General features: G+C 39.5%; 1 protein-coding gene across 2 annotated transcripts in view; it reads left to right on the top strand.

Moving 5' to 3' along the window:
* NUF2 (NUF2 component of NDC80 kinetochore complex) overlaps positions 1-23,184 on the top strand; it is an 84,636-nt gene that overhangs the window by 17,020 nt on the left and 44,432 nt on the right. For both annotated transcript variants that reach the window (XM_089516065.1, XM_089516066.1), the window contains exons 6-7: positions 4,307-4,404; positions 7,600-7,673. In XM_089516065.1, the coding sequence (XP_089372191.1) occupies positions 4,307-4,404; positions 7,600-7,673 (172 nt within the window). The remainder of the gene's footprint in view (positions 1-4,306; positions 4,405-7,599; positions 7,674-23,184) is intronic.

Raw genomic sequence — 23,184 nt, 5'->3', positions numbered from 1 at the left:
TGGGGGGAGTCAAGGTCTTCATCATTCTCCTCTTCCCTCTGCAGGTTGCAGTGGGCCGAATAATCTCACCTGCCCAGCGAGATGGATGCCTGGTTGGCAACCTAGCCCACACCAGGCCCTGCCTGCCCAAACCCAACTGACCCTTACCTCTTCACCTACTGGGAAGGGGGGGGGGGCCCTTAGGGTTATCATTCCACTGGCAGGCCCTGGACTTCCCAGTTTGTAGCTGAGCACCAGCTAAGGCCCATGGAGGCTGATGCCTTGTCTCCCTAGGTGGACAATGGTTGCCATCTTGGCCATGCAGATGGGGGTGGCCACCTTGGGTCCCCTGATGGAGTCTGCCTTCTTCCTGCCCCTCAAGGAGGTGGGCCTTGCCCAAGTGGGGTATTCTCCCATGGTGGCAACAGCCACCAGAATGCCTCACAGGTGATTCCTATGGCTGGGAAGTGGGGCCGGGGTGATCAGGAGTGAGTCCTTTTGTCTGACTCTCAGGCAGACGATTTGTCAGCACACCCACCCAAGAAGCCCAGGATTAATTCCAGGGAAAGGGGGGGATTTCCCTTCATCCAGGAGAGGACTCAATCCAGGGGGGCTGCTGAGGAGGGTGAGCTGTCAGGGGAGGAGGAGGAGGATGACTTGGACATCCCCCAGTCATCAGACTGCCTGTTCAGATCTGAGAATTTTCCTAGGCTTCTCAAAAAGACCGTGAAGGTGCTGAGCATCTCTGCTCCTTTGGAGTCCCAGCTGCCATCAGATATTTACCTTCTTAGGGTGGGAGAGGAGCTTTTTCCTATCCCAGCACATTCAAGGATGAATGGCACAAGTTGGCTGTGGGTGGCTCATGTCATGGGTCGGTTAAGAAGCTATATAATTTTCCCTGAAGCATCATAGTCAAGCTCCAGATAGTCCTAGCGAATCCCCCAGTGTCTGACCTGGTGTCTTCCACCATATTTTCTAAAGATGGATAGGACACCGTCAGGATCTGAGGATAAAAATGCAGAAGCAACCCTGAAAAAGGCCCATGAAGCCATTTCCATTGTAATCAGAGCAGCAGCCACTCCCTTAATGGTAGCTAGGGTGTCCCTCTCGTGGATGAGGGAGTTGCTGGAACAAATCCCTCTCTAAGACACCCGGTTCAAACAGAGTCTCAACAGGATTTCCCTGGCATCTGGCTACACGGCCAATGAGTCATCAAGGATTAATGGCACAAGCTGGCTGCGGGTGGCACATGCCATGGGTCGGTTCTGCACAAGGCAGTTCTGCACAAGGGCCGAGGCAGCGGTGGTTGCAGTCTGCCGTCACGTATGGCTAAAAAACTGGAATGTAGATGCTAAGTCTAAATAGAACTTAGTGTTTACTCCTTTTCTGGGCACCAACCTCTTTGGTGAGTCTCTGGATCAGGTCCTAGTTTAGGACAGAGACAAAAAGAAGTCTTTCTGGAGCGTGGAAATATAAATAACATGGTAAACCCAAGTGCCAGTTTTCTTCTCAGAAGAGGAAAAGGATGCTCAACCTGAGGATAATGGAGCAGTAGACAGAATAGGGGAATTTCAGCACAGAATAAGTAAAGAGACAGTACAGGAATACCTGGTTAATCTAAATGAATATAAATCTCCAGAACCTGATGAACTACATCCGAGAGTATTAAAAGAGTTGGCTAATGTAATATCGGAGCCATTGGCAATGATCTTTGAGACCTCCTGGAGAACAGAAGTTCCAGCAGACTGGAGGAGGCAAACGTTGTCGCCATCTTCAAAAAGGGAAAAAAGAGGATCCCAACAATTATCGTCCAGTTAGTCTGACATCAGTACCAGGAACGATTCTAGAGCAGATCATTATACAGAGATCAGTTGAAATAGGTCCATGTTTGTGATGGACTCCATGAACTCCTGAGCTGCACCAGTTAGATTTGATAAACTGGTCTCGAGTGGGACGTTGGAAGTCGTCCAAGACCAGAAATTGGGGCGACTCCAACAGCAACTCTGAGACCAGCTGTGTCAGCTCAGGTAGGGAGTCTGTTACATAATGGGGTGGATGGTATACTAACAGAATCCCCAAACTATCCCTAGTCCTTAGGCTCAGGTACATACAGTGGACCCTTGTTATACGCTGGGGTTTGGTTCCAAGATCCCCTGTGTATAACAAAATCCGTGGGTGCTCAAGTCCCATTAAATATAATGACATAGCAAAATGGTGTCCCTTATAAAAATGAAAAATCAAGGTTTGATATTTGAAATTTATACTTCCTTTGAATATTTTCAAACTGGATGCTTGAATCCGTGTATAAAAAATCAGTGTATAAGAAGGGCTGATTGTACACTCGAAGTGGACTGTTTTCCAGACAGGTATCCTGATGAAGGTAAGGTTGTTCTTATGAACCAGAGCCACTCTGCCCCGCCCCCCCACACATCCCCTTACTTGCTCACTGACAGAATACCTCTCGGTGTCAGACCTGCTACAGTTCCTTTAAGATGGCATCAGGCGCAGGCTGCAGCCTAACACTGTTAAGAAACAGGTAGTGGTGATTGTTTCTATACTCCCCCACAAAAAGGCAGCTAGGTTGTGTGTGCATCCTCATGTCAAGAGGCTGCTGAAGGGAGTATCGAACAGGGCACCCCCGACAAGACACTGATTCCCATCCTGGGACCTCCACATGGTCCTGAAGATGCTGACTGTTTGCCCCTTTGAACCTCTGTGGGAAGTGCCCTTGAAGCATCTCTCTTGGAAGGTCCTCTTCCTCATGGCCATTACATCGGCCCACTGCATCTCCGAATTGGGCTCCCTGTCAATTTGAGAGGGCCTCTGCACATTCCGCCCAGACTCCATGGTGATCCATTTTTTTATCCCTAAGGTGAACTCAGCCTTTCATGTTTCCCAGGATGTCCTATTGCCCTTGTTTTGTCCTCATCTGGATAAGGACCCAGAGAAGATATGGCACATACTCGATGTGAGGAAGGTCATTAAGATTTACATCGAGGGGACCAGTGACTTCAGACTTTTGGACTCTCTCTTCTCCTTCAGTCACCGCTCCCTGGGAAAGAAGGTTTCCACCTCCATCCTGAGCAGGTGGATTGGAGACTGCATTGGTGCCTGCTATGAATCGCTGGGCTTAACTCCTGCGAAGAGGGTGGTGGCACACACTACTAGGAGTGCGGCCACTCCCACAGCCCTGGCCACTAGTGCATCACTAGCCAAGATCTGCAAGACAGCAACGTGGAAATCCCCATCCACATTCCTTAGACATTACAAGGTGGACATTTTGCAGTCTGCTGAGGCAGCCTTTGAGAGATGAATACTTCAGCAGGTGGTAGTGGGATTCCCTTTCTTTTAGTTGCACCTCCCACAGTGTTTCAGGGGGCCTTTGGTAAATCCCACTATACAGGAGGCTGGGACCTTGTCTGCTGAGAAAAGGAACATTTGTACTTACCTGTGATATGTTCATTTCCAGCAGATAAGGTCCTAGCATCCTGCCCATCCTTTGGTGCTGACAGTGGACGCAGATACTATCTGATGAATCCAGTTTTCTAGTTAATGTGTTTTTTCATCTGGTTTTTAATAAATATTAGATAATTTGACTGTTAATGGTTGGCTATATGATTTGTCTCTCACTTGGCTGGCTATAGAATGGCTTCCCTGCCACAGAGGACCAGGCATGGTCTTTTATGTTTCCCTGCCTGTAGGAGCAAATGGGAGGAGGTACCCACTATACAAGATGCTGGGACCTTATCTGCTGGAAATGAATGTATAACAGGTAAGTACAAGCATTCCTTTTTTGTGTGTGAAAGGGTAGTAACAAGTAACTACTTTTCTGATTTCATGTTGTAGCTTCACAATGGCTGCATTACATTCATCTTTGAAAAAAGAATCTCAGATTTGCCTATAATACAGAAGGCTCCCCTTGGTACCTTGGGATGTATTTTAGGGGTGGGTGGGTTAGTGGGATATGGGATTATATATTGTAATGTGTCAGCCTGCCCCAGTTGTGTTGCACAGAGAGGCGGGATATAAATAATAATAATAATAATAATTATTATTATTATTATTATTATTATTATGCCATTAAGTATGCATGTGAAAGTTGTGGATAGATCCCAATGGATCTCTTTTCTGAAAATGCATTTCTATTATTGTAGAACATAAACCTTAAATAGTTTTCATATAGTCCTAGCTATTGCATAATACTTCTGTCTGAAAGATTTGCTCTTCTATCTTACTTGAATTTAACCTCCATATGTTCTTTTGAATTTGAAAAATTGTAAGTACCACAAACCTTCTAAAAGAATTTTATTTTGTGTTGGTGTTCTAGAAGCAAAGAGGACAGCTCGTTTTTTATGTGGCATAATTAATTTTCTTTGCTTCCGTGAATCGCGCCTTGAGGTCTACCTGGAAATCCAGAATACATATGTAAGTTTAAGCGTAGTTTTTTAAGCATCAGAAACACAACTTTTAATTTTTGTTAAATTGGTTATGCTGCATTGCTTGGACAAGTGGTTAAGCCTCTTGCTTCTTAAATTCTGCTGGAGACCCCATAGTTCAAAGAGGATCCCAAATCTGGAATGTGTGCAGAAGAGGGTGGCTGAGAAGGCAAAAGGTCTGGAAAAGAAGCACTATGGGATATGGCTTAGGGAACTGGCTTGGAGAAGAGAAAAATGAGAAATAACATGATAGCTGTCTTTAAATATCTGAAAGAATATCTTGTGGGAAATGCAACAAGCTTGTTTTCTGCGCTCCAGAGAATAGAACTCAAATTAGCGGATTCAGATTATGCAGAAAGAGACTCCACCATAAAATACGTTGTAATAGGGTATGTAGAGACTCCATATTTACAGTTGAGTGCTTTGATTGTTTATTCCTGCATGGCAAGAGTATTGATTGGACTTGATGGAAAATCAGGTTTCTTCCATCTCTATGATTCTGTGATTTTCTTAAAATGAAAATGAGAAAACCTATGAAAAAACAGGACTGCCAGTTGTTATTACTCTTATTGCAAATCTTGTGTTTGCAGGAAATAAATATTTTTATGTTTTGAATTTGCACTTTCTGAATTTGCCTGATACTCTTATCTCTTTTTCTTCTGCACTTGTCTCCCTCCTTTCTTCCTCAGATAATGAGGGAATGCAGCTTTGAAGAGAGTCATTTTTGGCAGAAGCAACAAGATTTTTGTTCTTCTCCTTTCCTTCCCCCCTCACAAGATGAAGGGTGAAGATATAAGAAATCAGATAGGAAGGGAATAAACAACAGGGGCATTGAGGGAGCTGGAAGAGAGTAGTAGTGTGGAGGAGTGGGGGGATGAGGAAGGACAGCTGGAGTGGGAAAGGGTATAGAGTGATGGAGCCGATGTCCCAGATGGATGCTGTCAGCAACAGAACTTTAAAAGATATTCCTCCTAAACATTAGGGAGAACTTCCTTGATAATAAGAGCTGTTTGACAGTGGAACACTGCTGCCTCAGAGAGTGGTGGAGGTTTTAAAACAGAGGTTCTTTGGAGGTTTTTAAACATAGGCCGGATGGCCATCTGTTGGAATGCTTTGATGGTATCTTCCTACATGTAGGGGTTGGACTGGATGGCCCTTGTGGTCTCTTCCCACTCTATGATTTTGTGAAGTCTGGTCTGTTAGTAAACAAGTCATCTTCACCAGTTCCATCAGAACAGGTCTTTTGTACTGTTGATAGCACAATCTACTTCGAAGCTTAGCTGAAGCCGTAGGCTTTCGTGGCCGGCATCCATAGTTTTTTTGTGAGTTTTTTCGGGCTATGTGGCCATGTTTTAACAGAGTTTCTTTCTCTGAAGATGCCAGCCACAGATGCTGGCAAAACATCAGAAAGAAACTCTGCTAGAACTTAGCTGAAGCCGTTTGCATTAGTTGTTATTTCTGAACCAGTTTTAAGGGCATTCTTAAGTACCTATTGCAACAGTGTACTTTAAGTTTGCCAGTGTCCAAGTATAGCTGGTATACCACCTGAAGGTGATAAAATCACTGTAAACAATTCATACCTCCTGGGCTTCCGCTGAGAAAAACACATCCAGAATTTTCTTTTGATTATGTATTCAATGCTTCAGAGAGAGTGTAACCACATTCAGAATAGCAACTAGACTATCTCCTTACCCAGAAAGTACTCACCCAAAGGACTACCAACTTGCCTCAAGATAACCTCAATTTATTGACATTCATTCACCATTGCTCTCAGACATGGCACCTGCATAACTACAGCTTATTAAGAAATAAGCATACCAATGGTAGTTATATCAACAGTTTTATATAGATGTTAACCAGCATTGGAGATTAATTTTCCATTCTGAGATTATTATGTTGATTATTTTTTGTGGCCATGTTGTTATTATTATCATTTATTTATAAAGCACCATCATTGTGCATGGCACAGGTAAAAGGACAACAGAACAGTTCCCTGCCCTCAGGCTTACAATCTGATTCAGAAACAAAAGGAACAGGGGTGGGAGGGAGGGGATTAGCCTAGCAGATACAATGCGCCCACGTCATATGCAGGCGCCTCTTACATGCATAGTACATTGTGAGAGGCCTGAGAAACAATCTCTGCAACTATTCCTATTTGTATGAAGGACAGTTTCCAGTCCTAGGTATTGAGCGTTTCCTGGAATGCCATATTTAATGATAACCCATTAGGGCAATTACAGTTGATTCAGTCTTAGATCCAGGACTAATCTAATTAAGTCTTGCCTCCAGGAACTCCAGGATGAGTTACTCTGTACAAAAAAAGGCATTTGATTTCAAAATAATCCAGTATTTGAAACTGCTTTAGAAGAAGGGAGATTTTTTTCTTTGTAGCAGTAGCAGTTTTGCTATTTCAAGAGGTGCAGCTGCACTTCTGGAGAGTTATAGAGAGTTTTAGAGAGTTACGTAATTCACCATTAATTCTCTATGATAGACCTTTAGTTTAATGAATGCAATGTTCATCAAGAACAGGCTAGACCATAAAATATACTGCATTTTCTGGCATATAAGACTACTTTTTAACCCAGGAAAATCTTCTCAAAAGTCGGGGGTGGTCTTATACGCCAGGTGTCGTCTTATAGGGCAGACTGGAGAATCTGCGGTCGCCACATATGGTGGGGGGAGCTCAAAAACTGCTGCAGGCACATCCCCACCGTATGCGGCGATCTTATGAAAGCAGCTACTGTTCTGATAGTCTTGGAGACAGGGATGGCTGGGCAGGCAGGGAGAGCTGACCAATCCAAGAAGGCTTTGTAGACAACAAGGTTTCCTGCTAAGTACCTGCATGTCATAAGCATTTCAATTAAAATTACCATATTGAAATCAAATCTGATTTTTAAAATTTTTTATTTGGTGTGCGTTGGAAGCGGGGTAGTCTTATGTGGCGAGTATATACCAAGCTCTATATTTTAACTGGAAAAGTTGGGGGTCGTCTTATAAGCCCAGTCGTCTTATACGCCGGAAAATACGGTAAGAGTGGAGCAATAACTGCCTCAGTCTAATTTATGCACCTTGCTGGTGAAGAATTGAACTGGCTCAAAAAGCAAATACTGTAGTTTTGTAGAGTGAGGAATATATATTTTTAATAACCATTGGAGTTGCATATTGTAAACTATTTCCTTTTCAGAAATCAGCTATGGAGAAAGAGCAGCGACTTCAAATGGCAATCAAGGATGCAACACTGAAGCTAGAGAAGCTTGAGTAAGCTGTCTATTGATATATTCATAACTTAAAATAAACTGTACCATTTACTGGCTACTTTAGTTCCTTGCCCTATACATGACCAAAACAATTAAGATCAATGCCACGGGATAACAGTTCAAAACCAGACTGTGTGTTTTTAGAGATAATTTATGACTACTGTAGGAGAAAGTAATTGTTGCACTCTGATACCACTGATCATATCTGAAAAGTACTAGTTTATACCAGAAAAACAGATAGCTCCAGTTCCTTATGAAATAGACTTTCAGATAGACTCATCAGAAGAACCTACTTATTGGTTAAGACAATCAATAATAAATCTAGGTTCAATTTTCAAGTGACTCCAGAATGACTATATGCAGTGGAATATAGGAAAAAATCTTGGGTTTGTATTCTCTCTCATATAGCAAAGAGAATCACCAGGATGGGAAAATTTGTAAGCAAGTCTTAAGCTTGCTCTCTGAGTGTTATAACTGAAATGGGAAGATAAGCTTCTTCTTTATGGTCTCTGTGCCTCACACAAATGGGTTTTGCATCTGCTCCTGAGCAGTTTCATCATTGTTGCTTTGTTTGCATTTTTTTTCTTTTTCTTCTTTCACTTTCTCTCTCACCGTCTTATTACTGTTTGAAAAAATAAAGATTTTTGTTTGTTATGTCTTTCCCTCCCCCCCTCCCACCTGCACGTCCATTTTGTTTTCTATGGCCTCAACCAGAGAAGTGACCTCCTCTGCCCCAGCAACTTGCTCTGCGTGATACTCATAGAAGATTGTTAGTTCCGTTGTGTGTAGGAAATCCTCTTGGTTCCTAATATGCTGAAGTGCAGCTACTCTGGACTCCAGCTGCTGTACTTTCTCCTCCAAGAGTGCTACCGACTTGCACTTGGTACATGTGAAGTTCTCCACTTCTGTAGGCAAGAAGTCAAACATCCCACAAGTGTTGCACGTGACTGTAGCAGTTCCTTCAGTGTCCATACTGCGAAGTCTTTAGTAATGACTGAAGCAGGACTGTGGTAAACACCAGCGTTGAGGCCCCTGATGACCTGGCCTTTTCACCAGTCTCTGGTAGCGAGCTCAATCTACTGGGAATATAACTTTATAGGAATGTCCTGGCTGCTAGCTTGTATTGAAGGGTAAGGTTCTGACTCAAGGTTTGCTTCTCACCTGCAGCCTCTTCTGTAGATTTCTTTTGTTAGAAAAAAAAATTCAGCGTGCAGCTCTGGGAGGAGTTCTATAGAGCTAGTCTGCTAGCTCCACCCCCTAGTGACTCATCAGTGTGACACACAGAAGCTCCACCCCTCAGAAACAAGCACACTCTCCCTAAGTTCAAAATTTTTTTCAAACAGTCACCATTCAAAATGGCTGCCCAGCTCTTTCTCTCCTCCTCCTCCTCTCTGGCAAGAACAACCAGCATCTCATACGGCTTGTACTCTTTTTATGGACCCAGTAGTTAAGATTCCTTAAGGGTTTGGCTCACCTGTATTCACCATTGGCTCCCCCTGCCTTGGTCTCAGCTGACATGGCGGTCCTTTGAGCTCATGGCCTTGTCAGATGAATGCTTACTTTACATGAAGATAGCCTTTTTGGTGGCCATCCAAGTTTACTGCTCTCCATAATGATGCACTTTTCTGGTGTTCCTCTGTGACAAAGTAGTATTACAATGAGAAATTTCCTTTTTGCCAAAAGTTGTTTCTCAGTTCCATGTTAACCAGGAATATGGTTATTGCCCACATTCTATTCTTACCTGCAAATTCCTTTAGAGAGATCTTTGCACTGCCTAGATGTACTTTCAGCACTCAGCTTCTGGGTCCAGTGCTCAGGTACGTTTCATCTTTCTAATATACTTTTTGTTCACCATGGAGATGCCCAGAAACACTTAAGGTGTTTCATCCCAGAGATTCTCCAAACTATTTACTTGGCCTATGAAATGTCCAAATACCCAGTTCTAGCGAATCTACGACCCAATTCTACTAGTGAGGTACCAGAGGGAACACTCAGAACCCCCTCTGTGGGCATGTGTACTGTCTCCCCAGTACAGAGTTCGCCAGAGTTAGTACCTAGAAAGCCAGAGGAATGCGGCACTTTGCAATAAATAAATGGGTTTGGGGTTGCAGTTTGGGCAGTCAGTCTCTAAAAAGTTCACCATCACTGTACTAAGGTATTATTTTCTTCAATAGCCCTTCTGCAAGGAATCTGCTTATTTGACTTGTGTAAAGGCACTACTCAGCCACAGCCTTCAACTTTTATTCAATATCATCACTTGGACTGACGATCCCGAGCAGATGCTAATTTTGGTCTTGCTGTCCTTCTGTTCTAAAATGATCTGATCCCCCTACCTTGGGTCAGCTTTACAGTCACCCATTTGTGTGACTCATAGAGACCATGAAGAAGAATAAGTAGTTGTTTACTTGTAACTGTCATTTTTCAAGTGGTCATCTATGTCCTCACACAACCTTCACTACTTCCCCTCTTTCAGATCCCTGTTATATATGGTGGATTTTGAAACTGGGCAGATAGTAGCTTGATGGGGTTGGATATGTGCGGTAGATAGTGGTGAGCAGGCTGTTTTTGCCAAGCTCTTCAGTTTTAGAATGTTCTGTGGAAGATCTCTGTGCAGATGCAAAATCCATTTATGTGAGGACACAGATGGGCGCTTAAAGAACTACAGTTAGAGGTAAGCAACCTGTTTATGTCACAGGATGGAGTTTTAAGGAAGAATGGTTTTCAAAAAGCAAGCCCTAACAATGGCTTAAAGGATATAGGTCAGCTGAGCATACTCTAGTTCTGCAACGTAAGCCAATTATTGTCAGAAGTTACTTTAGTCAAAGAGAGGGATTGGTTCTCTCATCACAAACCTGCTGAAACCTTGATGACTATCTTCGAATTCAGCCAAATCTCCACAGTCTGCGAAGTGGTTGTGTGGTCTTGAATCAGGCTGTGAAGCAAGAAGCATATGCTTATACAATTATCATCATATTGGTTTGAACCAATGACTCATTTCTTTTAATGTATGTTTTCTCTATGCAGTATTCTCCAGTACTTCCTAAATCTGCAATTATTGGCCCTTCATACTCATACAACTGAGCTACATGTGGTCTAATTTGCTTAAATATTCCTTGTCTATGAAACACTTATTCCGAGTTACACACTTTTTAAAAATGTATTTTTAGAGGAAAAAACTAACCAAACAAACAAATGTATGCTAAGTTTCTGTATCTAAAAACACAGGGAAAAACACAACAAACTACCGACAAGCAAAGCTTTGAGGAGGAAACCCTTAAAAGCCTACACGAAAGAAATCGGTTACTTCCAACATATATGACTCTTTTGCATCTTTTCTCTTACTCTTTAGTTAACAGACCTTCCTTACTTTTCATATATTAAATCACCATTGCCACTCTTACTTAAAGTCATGTCATGAATTAGAATAGTCAGCTTATATATTTCCACAAAAATCACACAATTTTAACAACTAACATATTGTTGACTCTTTCCATCTCTGCATAAATCATTCTAGCTGCAGTTGTCATATATTGTAGTATTCTCCTGTAAGTGTTCTCCAAGTGTTGATCTAAGAGTCTTTATAGAAATAGTTTGGGATCCAATTGGATTTTAATTTTCAAAATGTCCTCCATCAGTTTATGAAAACAAGACCAAAAGATGTTAACTCTTTCACAAATCCACCACATTACTTCTTTTTTTCTGACAATTCCAGCACAAATTTCAAGAACCTTTATACACCTCAGAAATTTTTCTGGGGTTAAATACCAATGGTATGCCATTTTATTAAAGCAGTTTTATAAGTCATTTGTTGTTAGCTGCCCTCAAGTTGACCTTGATTCATGGCAACCCATAGATGACACATCTCCAAGGCCTTGACTCATGGCAACCCTGTAGATGACACAAACAACGAGCAGCAAGCTTACACTTAAATCATCAAAGAAAGAGGGAAACAACAAATACCATATATAATTGATTGGAATAACTGCAACAGGGACGTGTCTCATTCACAAAACATATACATTTGTATTGACAATATTGAGTCTCAATGATAAACAATTGAGCAACTGTATATACATAAAAAACACTGTGCTGTATCCTTGTGAATGTCACTGATGATCCAAGTCCATGCAATAAGTATCTGCAGTGTTGAGCAGTGAAATTATTCTGCTGCTGTAGCAACCAAATCCAATCAAAAACTTTGAGAAAAAATCATCGATGGTGCTTGCAGCAACGTAGCATGAAAATATAACATGTGATTGGTACTGGTAGCAGAGTCCTTCATTAATTCTACCTTTTTGTAGAATTCTACCGTGTAGATGAGACACTTCCTATCTACCTCTCTGCTAAAGTTTTGCAGGCTCAGGCATGTGGTCTCCCTGATTGAGTCTAGCCATCTGCCATGCAGTCTTCCTCTCTGTCTGCTGCCTTCTACTTTTCCTAGCATAATTGCCTTAATTTTGCTATAATTGCAAAATATCTTTAGTCTGTCATCTGATAAAATGATCACATCTTTTGGCACATTATGTTGTTTTGTGACCCAGGAATGCAATCTATAGACTTTTCCAGCTTGAATTTTATCTTTGCTTTATCTCTTCCCAAAAGATCAGTGAGGACCTCTATTACTCTTCCATAAATGTCTCCAAATTGCTGTTCTTTTTTCTCCAATTTTCCAGTGATGGCATGGGAAACATCTTATCAAGGGTTGAATCCCTTCATTGTAACAGGAAATAAACTTAGAGAGAAACACCAGTAGAGGAAGCAACCCCCAAATCCCACAGTCTAGTTCCTGCCTTGTCGTTGTGTAGCCTATATTTTTCTTCTTTTTTCACTTGTACCTTTGCTATATCTTAAAGACATTAATCTCTCTTCTATTTTTTTTACATTTATAGTCTGTTTCATCCAACTTTAACCATGACCTATAAAAGCAACAATGTTCTTTAGCTCCCCCCCCCCCCCCTTATACGTACTTACATCTTTCTAATCTTTTCTTCTGAGACCAGGCCAGGCAGGGAACTGTTAAGACATTTTGCTGACAGGTGAACATGTCCAACTACAACATTAAAGAAGAACAGTCCAGACATGTCTGGAGAATGTTTTTCCATTGCCAAACTGAAAGTTCTTAAAGACCATAGAGCCCAGGTACTGTCAGAAGGGGGAGAGCACCCTACCCTTGACAAAATTGCACCCTGCTGCAAACATTGATCCCACAAAGGAGATCAGGCAGTGGGAGAGATTAGTTAGATTTGAAGGGGTTAATAATGATCCGAATCCTGCCCTAATGACTGTGGGAAAAGCTTTACCCCAGAAATTTGTAACTGGCTTATGTTGTCAGGTTCTTTCTTTTTATATATTTTTATTCATTCAATAAAAATTAAAATATAAAGCATGTAGAAAGTAAATCTTTTCTTCATATAAACCTCCTTACAGTTCATCACTCTAAATAACACTGATTCTCTCTTTATCATTTTAACCTCGTCATATTCTCAAAAATTCTCTAATCATATAAGATATCTAAAATTATATACAGAAAGATTATTCCTCCTTTATAACAAAAAATCTTCAATATTTAAAGATTTAGATATTTCTCTTCTATATTCATGAGCGTATTTCCTGTCTATTGACAATCCAGTTGAGATATAATGTGTTATTAAATTCTTGTATTATGTCATTGTCAATGTTTTTAATTAATGTTAACATCTCTATAATATATCATCTATAATCTATCAGCCTATGTCAGAAATCCCCCCCCAATAATTCCATAACTGGAAATCACTGTTTTTCTACTTTAGTCATTGCTTTGCTATGAACTAAGAAAGTCAACTGATCCATATCTCTCATATCAAAGACTTTAAGTATCCATTTCTTATGATTGGTGGCTCTTCTAGCTTCCAGATCTTTGTTAGGGTTAGTCTTTTGACTGTAATTAGATACTTAATAGTACTCCAGTACTTGTTCTTGTCTTCTTTGTGAAGTATTGTAGTCATGTTGAGGAGATATAATTTCAGTCTGAAGGGATATTGTATTTTAAAGATCTTTTGTACAGTCTGTACCCTTTTTTTTTAAGGGACAGGTCCACCAACATGTGTGGTAAAGAGACAGCCTTCTTTGCCAGCATCTGTCATTCCCCAGCTATCTATTTACAGTCTTGAGGAAATTCTCTTTTAGGTCTTGGGAGCCCATAAATGAATTTGTCTTTTTCCAGAGATACTATATTGCCTTTATCATTGGCCTTTAATTACCTCTTGTACCATATCTGTCTCCAAGAGTAATTTGTAGAACTTAGCCATTTTACCTTTTTCTTGTGAATCAGGTGCTCAAACCTTCTGTTATATCAGGGGTCAGGTGAAGGAGAGAGAGAAAAAATAGAGAAATAATGTCAGAGTAATGAGAATTCTCCTTAGTTAAATCCACAATTTAGAGTAGCTTACTGCCCAACTGTTCAACTTAAAAATCTCCCCAATTAGGGTTCCAAGTTTGAGGAAAAAACAAAAGGAAAACCATACAAAACTGAAACAAGTATAATTTTAAAGAATGTGCAATGAATCCTGTGGCCCTTTTCATCCAGGTCTTACAAACACCATGCAAACTAATAAAAAAAATATACTTCTAACACAAATATAAAACAGGTTGATCCTGATCCAAATGGATAAGGTGACAGCAAAGAGGCCTGTGAACCACGAAGGGCAGATCTGATGAAGGTCAATGATGGTGGAAGCAACATGTCTAACTTGGACCGAAGCAAATCTTATCTCTAAACGTAGATCACATAAAGGTAGACTATGAAGACAGTAGTAGTCTGTAGTTCCACACAACTGATATATGCCTCAGTTCAACCACTCATCAGTCGAGCAGCTTTGGTATATCACATAATAGGATGTTTCCCCCCTACATTGCAGGAGATGCTTCTGCATACCTGATACCTGTGAGATGCTTCTTTTCATCAGTGGAAGCAGAAACATCCTCCCCACCCAGAATAATAATAATAATAATAATAATAATAATAATTTATATCCTGCCTCTCCCTATAGATTGAGGTGGGTTACAGTAAAAAGTAAAAATACATACATAATACAAACATCATAGCATAATCCCAACCCTCCCCTATTACATAATAAAATACTAAATTACAGATTAAAATAACTGAAATAAATTAAAACAATTTTTAAAATTAAATAATTTAAAATTTATTAATTAAAATACATACATACATACAATATACAACATACAACATCCATCCATCCATAGATGAAAGAAAAGAACGCCAACATATCCATCTCCACAGAGTACGCCTATAAAAATCTTACTCTTTGCTACCTTCTTCTTCATTATCTTTCTTCCTTCTTCCATCTTCACTCTTCCTTCCAAACCTCTCCCATTCTAGCTGACTTCCTACCTACCAACCCATTTCAACATGTAGTTTTTTGGCTATCCAATACTACTCCTTATCATTTTATAATATAGCAAAAGAAAATTATCTAAAATATACACATAATTTTATCCTGTTAGACCCTATTGATAGAAGCGGACATAGATCTAAATCTTGTTATTTAAGTTGATTGCAGCTATTTTCCCCCACCTCCCTTCAAAATACCTTATAACCTTCTTCCATACCTTTAAAACGCTTTCATCACAATCATTTCTTGTGGCCTTCGTTAATATATCCATTGTCATACAATCATATAGTCTTAACAACCAGTCCTCTTTTGTTGGGATTTGCTCTCCTTTCCATTTCTGCGCAAAACAAATCCTTGCCAACGACATCATATAAAAGATGATTTTTTCCTCTTCCTTCCCTATATCTGTCAGAACCCCTTCATTCATTTATTCATTCGGGGTTCTGTCATGATGATATAAAGAGTTTGGATTAAGTCATCTAAGTTAGTAAATAGTAACATGCACATTGATGATAGGTACATACAACCTTCACCTTGTTGTCTGACGTGTTGGAATGGTTGAAGACAGACTAGTTAAAGCTGCTGATCATTTTTAGTAGTGAACTATATATATATATATATATATATATATATATATGTGGACACACACACACACATATATATATGCTTATGTAGAAATATAGATCTTAGTGTCCTAGCAATATATATAGGGATTAAATATAAGTATGTATCTGTAGGACTCAATTGAATAAGCATTGTGGGAAATGCCCATCTGCGGCCATGATTTGTAATCGAATGTGTCACGTAAGCAAACCATAGGGTAACCGGACAAAGAATCTTTCACACCCTGAGAAAGATTTACAACTGAGAGAGGTTCCACAGATGCAAGTCATCAATTAAGCATCAATAGCTTTCCCAAGACAGAGGATGTCCGGAGACCAAATGATGCTCGCATTGGGTTGCTTTGATGTGGGGATCCAAGCCTCCGCTGAAAGGGGGGGGATTTGGGGAGGACATCTGAGAGGGCAGGAAAAAAGGGGGGGGCACAAGTCGTTTTAAATTAGGGCTTCTCCTTTGTGTGCTCAGATTCTTCAATAACGTGACCAGGAATGTTTCTACTTTATCTTTTTCAATAAACTTTCTACTTTACTTGAAGTTTGTTGTGGATTATTGGTCAGAACAATCCCAAGTCTCACAATATCATTATTCATCAAACCCAAAAGATAGAGCTCTGGATTTAAAGTAAGCTTTGTACCCGGTATGAAATTGATTGAATCATTTATTATTCTCCAATAAGTTTTTGCTCTTTTGCAACTCTACCAACAGTGGAATAAAGTTCCTTTTTCTTTTATGCATTTCCAACATAGGTCTTTTTTTGTTTTGTATACTTTTGCTAATTTGTACGGAGAAAGATACCAAAAGTAAAACATTTTATAAAAGTTTTCTTTTATATTTTGGGCAACTGTCAATCTATTAACATCTTTCCACACCTTTTCCCACTGTGATATTTGTATAGGATGGCCAAAACATTTAGCCCATTTTATCATTTGGTCCTTTACCTCTTCGTCTTTCATTTCTATTTCCAAGAGTGCTGCATAGAATTTTCTAATTAATTTCTCTTTATCTTTTATTAAAATCCTAGAAAGGTCCAAATTTCCTCCTTCCTGTTCCAAATCAAAATCATAAGTTTTTCTGTCTATTTTGAATTTTCAACCAATTGTCTATACATAAACCAATTGATATCCCATCCCTCTTTGATTAGTTTCTCTCTTGATTTCAAATTAATACCTCCCTCTGTCTTTGTCCACACATCTTCATATTTGAACCATTTCGTATCTCCTCTCATTTCTTTCCTATAAAAAGCTTCTAGCGGTGAAATCCAACCACTCATATTTGGGAGAATATATCTTTTATATTTATCCCATACTCTGATTAGAGACTTCCTCACACAATGATTACAAAAGGATTTGTTTTGTTTTGCCTTTCCATACGCAAGGTATGCATGCCATCCCCAGTTATTTCCTTCGCTTTCTAACTCTAGGAGCTTTCTATTTTCTAGTGTTACCCAATACTTCAACCAAGTTAAACAGGCCTCAAAATATAACTTTAGATTTGGCAAATTCAAACCTCCTCTCTCTTTTGAATCTTGCAAGTTTTTTAATTTGATTCTTGGTTTCCTTCCTCTCCAAATAAAGTTGGTTATATCTTTGTTCCAATTCTTAAATATTTTGTCTGTGGTTACGATGGGAATTGTCTGGAAGAGGAATAAAATTATTGGCAGTATGTTCATTTTAATTGTAGAGATTCTTCCTGTGATTGAAAGGTTTAATTTGTTGCAGCATAATAAATCCTTCTTAATTTTACTCCATACTTTTTTATAGTTGTTTTCAAATAAATCTGTCGGGTTTTTTGTGATTTGGATTCCTAAGTAATTAATTTTTTTAACAATATTAATCCCTGAAATATTATATAGTATTGATTCTTCCTCTTTCTTCAATTTTTTTGTCAAAAAATTGGATTTGTTTTTATTAATTTTACATCCTGTTATGTTACCAAATAATTCAATTTCCTCTAAAATACTGTTGATACAAGTCACTGGGTCCTCTGCTATTATTACCACATCGTCCGCAAATGCTCTAATTTTGAGTTTGATTTCCTAATTTTGGTTCCTTGAATTTTAGTGTTCCTTTTTATCCTCTTAATAAATAGTTCTATGATTAATAAAAATAATAACGGGGATAGGGGGCATCCTTGTTGTGTACCTCTTCTTATTGAGATATACTCTGAATTTTCACCATTAATTCTGATTTGGGCTTTTTGATTGTTGTAAATCTTTTCCATCCAATTTAGAAAATGTTGACCTATATTAATTTTTTGCATTAATTTTAACAATGTTTTCCAATTAAATGAGTCAAAGGCCTTTTCGAAATCCAAAAACAATAAACCCAGTTTTTCTCGTTGTGTATTTCATAATATTCTAATGTATCTAAGATCACTCTTATATTGTCCCTTATGTGTCTGTTTGGCATAAATCCTCTTTGATCATCACCAATTAAATCTAATAAACATTTTTTTAATCTTTTGGCCAAAATGGATGCAAAAATTTTATAGTCATTATTTAATAACGAAATCGGTCTATAATTTGATGTGTCTAGAGGGTCTTTTCCTTCTTTGTGTATAACAATTATCTCTGCTTGTTTCCAGGAGCTTGGGATATCTCCTATCAATGCTTCATTTATTACTTGCTGTAGAGGCGATGTTAATTCTTCAGTAAACATTTTATATAAAATTGCTGTCAGGCTGTCATTTCCTGGTGCTTTATCAGTTTTAGATTGAGAGATAGCTTCCCACACTCCCATTTTTGAAACTGGCTGGTTAAGTTGTTGTCTCATATCCTCTGACAAGGTATCTAGCTGCAACTCACTGATATATTTATCCCTCCGCTCTTCCTTTACTTCTTTTTCTGTATATAGTTTCTCATAGAAAAGTTGAAATTCTTTTTTGATGTTCTCTTGTTTGGTAAGTAGTATACCATCTCTTTTTATTTTATTTATTGATTTCTTAGCTCTGTCCTTTCTTAATTGATCAGCCAGCCATTTACCAGTTTTGTTAGCGTGCTCAAAGTATTTTTGTTTTGCTTGTTTCCGTCTTCTTTCTAGTTCAGATGTTGCTTCTATTTCTAATTGCTTTTGAATTAGTTTTATCTCGTTTTGGGTTGTCTTATTTTTTGGGTTGCTCTTTAATTGTTCTTCTTTATCTTTTAATAAATTATTTAGGGTAGTTCTTGCTTGCTTTTTGTTTTTCTGCCAAATTATATTTTGTTGAGTGAGGAAGCCTCTAATCATGGCTTTCCCTGCATCCCATACCGTAGCTGTATTCACTTCTCCATTTAGATTTTCTTTGAAAAAGAACTTGATCAAATCCTTCCCTTTGCTCACAATTTTTTTATCTCTTAAGAGTTCTTCATTTAAATACCACCTATATTTTTTGTTTGTTTCTTTAAATGATATTTTAATTGGGTTATGGTCAGATATAACTCTGTTCAACGTTTCCATACTCTCTACTTCTTTTATTAAAGAATTTGATACTAAACATAAATCAATTCTAGAGAGAGAATCATGCCTTGGTGAGAAAAAGGTAAAGCAGCTCTCATTGTTATGCAAGTGTTTCCATACCTCTATCAATGTTAAATTATTTACCAAATCAAAAAATTTCTGTGGTAATTTCCCTTGTTTGTCTTTTATTTTAGTGTTCGAATTCCTGTCCAATTTTGGTTCTATAACTCCATTGAAATCTCCAATCATAATAGTGTGCTTATACTCATATTCTAAGATTTTATTCTGAAGTTTTTTATAGAAGTGGCCTTTGTTTTCTTGTGGACTGTATATTCCTATTAACAAAATTTTCTTCTCATTCCAGCGGATTTCTAATATCCTTCTGGGTCGTTAAATATTTCTTTAGATTCAGTATGATTTTTAATATACATAACAACCCCTCTCTTACTTTTCCCTATAGAGGAGGTATATTCCTTCCCCATTTTTTGATTATGAATTAATTTAATATCCTTGATTTTTATGTGCGTTACCTGCAAACATACTACATCTGTATAGTTTCTTTCTAGATATAAAAAAATCTTTTTTTCTTTTCTGAGGGGAGTTCATTCCCTTAACGTTCCATGATAAAATTTTCATCTTGTGTCCCAAGAGAGAAAAGGAACAAACAATAAATAGAAGCCAAGAGTTAAAGAGCAGCTACTTTATTAGAAAAAGATTTTTATTGAGTAAAACTATTGATCTGGGAATATTTTACTACCCTCTTTAATGTAAAATTTAACAAAAGGATTTCAGGTTGCCACGCAACTCTTTCTGTTTACTTGTTAATTTACTTACACCCCCCTTCTCCCTCTTTCTCTTTCGCATTTCTTACGTCCAAATCTTTCTTCAATCCATTTAGGAATAGTCTTGCTTTTTCAATTGAGTTCAGTCTCACCTTTAAAATTTAAAAGCAGTGGAGTGGAAGTCAGACAGTTGGGGGCAGACGGGGCAATCTTTTAATGGGAGGTCAGTCTGGGAATGCCTTGCTGAAGAGATTTGTCTTGACAGCCTTCTTGAAGGAGTCAAGAGTAGTAATATGGTGGATCTCCTCCAGCAGGTCATTCCACGCTTTCGGAGTAGCGGATGAAAGGGTCCTCTGGGAGACTGCAGCCAACCTGGACTTCTGTGGCTGCAATAGGTTCTACCCAGAGGATCTGAGTGTGCGGGGTGGATTAAATGTTGAGAGGTGTTCCCACAAGTAAGCTGGACCCAAGCCATGTAGGGCTTGAAAGGTGATGACCAACACCTTGTGCTGTGCCCAGAGGCAGCCAGTGGAGGGATTTTAAAATAGGTGTTATATGGTCGAATCTGGATTTGCCAGCGATCAGTCTGGCTGTCATGTTTTGCACCAGTTGAAGCTTCTGAACTTGGGACAAGGGTAGAAGTGAGGGGAGCAGTTTCCTTTGGCTCAGCAAGGGTAGTTGCAAGTTAATTGCTTTTTAGTTTGAGTTTCTTATGAGTTTCTATCTATTATACTTTCATTTTGCCTTGAGTGATCTCTTAGTTTGTTTTCTACCCTTTGCTGTAACACAGACTAAGGGATTGTGGAAATTCCTCCCCCTAGTGGTGGCTTCCTCCAAGTCTGTTTCCTGCCTACTGGAACAATGAGTGTTATCAACCCATTATAGGATGTTTCCACCTCTGTTGCTAAAATAAAACATCTCAAGGTAAGAACTGATGTTCCCATCTCAATGCCCTCTCACTCACTCTATGTTTGATCAAAGCCATCTGGTCCAGGTCTCTTTCTCTATTGGAGGCTGAGGCAGCAGTTGATTCTTCCAATTCTGAAGTTCAATCCTCCAAATTTGTTACTATTGGTTTAACTTGTTTCATCTCTGAGTTGATCTGGGTCAAAAAAATTCTTATGTCCTTGAATTCAACTTTTGCGGCTTCATTTACTTTATCTCTTGAGACATTTCTTGTTTCGTTATTAGCATCTGTCCTTTCATCTGATCTCTCAGTAATCTAATTTCCTCCAAGATCTGTTCATTTCCATTAGTTGTTTTTGCTGACATGTCTATTGATGGTCTCCTTGTGTTTTGGGAAGACTGAAGTGGTTGAGAATTCACCATCTTGGCTGTAGACCAGGGGTAGGCAACCTTTTTGAGCCGGGGGCCGGGTTGCTGTCCCTCAGACAACTGGGGGGCCGAAACAAAATAAATAAATAATTAAATAATTTTTGAAAATTTAAATAAATAAATAAAAAATAGATAATAATTCCTACATACACTGCACACATAATATTTTGAAATAATAAACAAAATGGGAACATATACAATATCTAAATGAAGAACAAGAACAAGTAAAGTTAAATAAACAAACTTAATTCTGTATTAAATAATGTGTAATGGGAACTGTGGGCCTGCTTCTGGCTAATCAGGGTTGCCCTGAATTGGGAAAGACTTGAAAGCACACAAAAATAGAGGCAAGTCACACTCTCTCAGCCTCAGGAGAAGACAATGGCAAAGGCAAAAAAAATCCCCTCTGAGGTCCAAAACATGAAGCAGAAATAATCCAGTTTGAGAGCGCTTTAACTGCTCTGGCTCAATGCTAGGGAATTCTGGGAACTGTAGTTTCGTGAGACATTTAGCCTCTGTCAAAGAGCTGTGGTGCCACAATAAACTACAATTCCCAGGATTCCTTGGCACTAAGCTAAGGCAGTTAAAGCGGCCTCAAAATGGATTATTTCTGCAAAGTGTGTTTTGGGCCTGAAAGAGCCGTCAGAGGCCGGGAAAGAGCTGGCGGGGGCCGCCAGCGCTGGAGGCCTCCTCCTCTTTTCCAGCCCCTGACAGGGCCGAGGCCCCCGTCAGAGGCCTGGAAAGAGCTGGCGGGGGTCGCCAGCTAAAATGGCGGCAGCGCAGAAAAAAGCGGCGGGGCGGCAATCAGCGGCAGGACCAGGCTGGGGCCGGTCCTGCCGGCTCGCCGGGCCAGATCCGGTTCGCGGGCTGTAGATTGCCGACCCCTGCTCTAGAGACTGATGCAATGCTGACAACTGTCAGATTACTGTAGTTAATGGTCCTTTTAAATCTTCACACCTTCTTTAGTCATTTTAGTCTCTCTTTATTGCTTTTGGCCAATAGTCATTGCAAAAATCAAAGTAATATTACAATACACATAAAATTTCCATAAAAACAGTATACAACAGATTATACCAAATATCAAAAGTTTAACATTGACAATTATGGATAACTTGGCTAACATGAATATGCTAAGATTCACAGTCGGGGCCCCTTTAGATCAAATTATTCTCATTACAGGAAACAGCAATCTCTGCTATGTATTTCTCCCTAGTCTTTTTAGCAGCAAGAGCAAACAACGCTACGCGCCAGGTCACATATTTATCTTTGTCCATAAGGAGGTAACGTACTTTTTCTTGAGAGTTCGAAAAGATTTTATTATTGATTAAAGGTAAAATAAAACGGTCCCTAGGATCTTTATACAAAGGGCAACAGGTTAAGTAATGTACCAAATCCTCTGAATAGGGGCAGTCAACAATACATCTCCGTTCATTTTTCGGAACTTTTTTAAGCCTCCCATCTCTTTCAGCTGAATCAAACATGTTAAGCCTCAGTTCTGTGAAGGCTCGACGCAATTGGGCGAAACTTTCTTTAGTCTGCAATAATTCTTATCCACTGGGTGTTCCTATAACACTAATTCCGTTATAAGGGGCCTTTCTACTAGAGCTACTTCATTTCACTTTCAGTTCTCAACAGGCAGACAGCATTAAAGTTTGGTGAGAAGGTGAGCCCTTCCTCTTTGCTATCTGATACCATCCGGCCTCAGATGGATAGAAAGGCCTGCCAGCTCCATCAGGCCTGGCCTAAAGTGAGAAGACATGCCCTCCCTCTTTGCTATCTGATGTCATCTGGCCTCAGAAGGAGAGAAAGGCCAGCCAGCTCTATCAGATCTGGCCTAAAGTAAGAAGAAGAGCTCTCCCTATAATCCGTCTGCCATGGTTCAGGCTTCGGAGGGAGAGAAGGACCGCTGAACTTATTCCCCTTCCCACTGCCATTCCCTTCCCCTT

This window comes from Sceloporus occidentalis, unplaced genomic scaffold (assembly GCF_023333645.1).
Source record: "Sceloporus occidentalis isolate IW3139 unplaced genomic scaffold, rSceOcc1.0.p SCAF_3, whole genome shotgun sequence".
Classification (NCBI taxonomy): Eukaryota; Metazoa; Chordata; class Lepidosauria; order Squamata; family Phrynosomatidae; genus Sceloporus; species Sceloporus occidentalis.
Note: the sequence above shows the minus strand (reverse complement) of the source record. Positions and strands in the feature narration are given on the sequence as shown.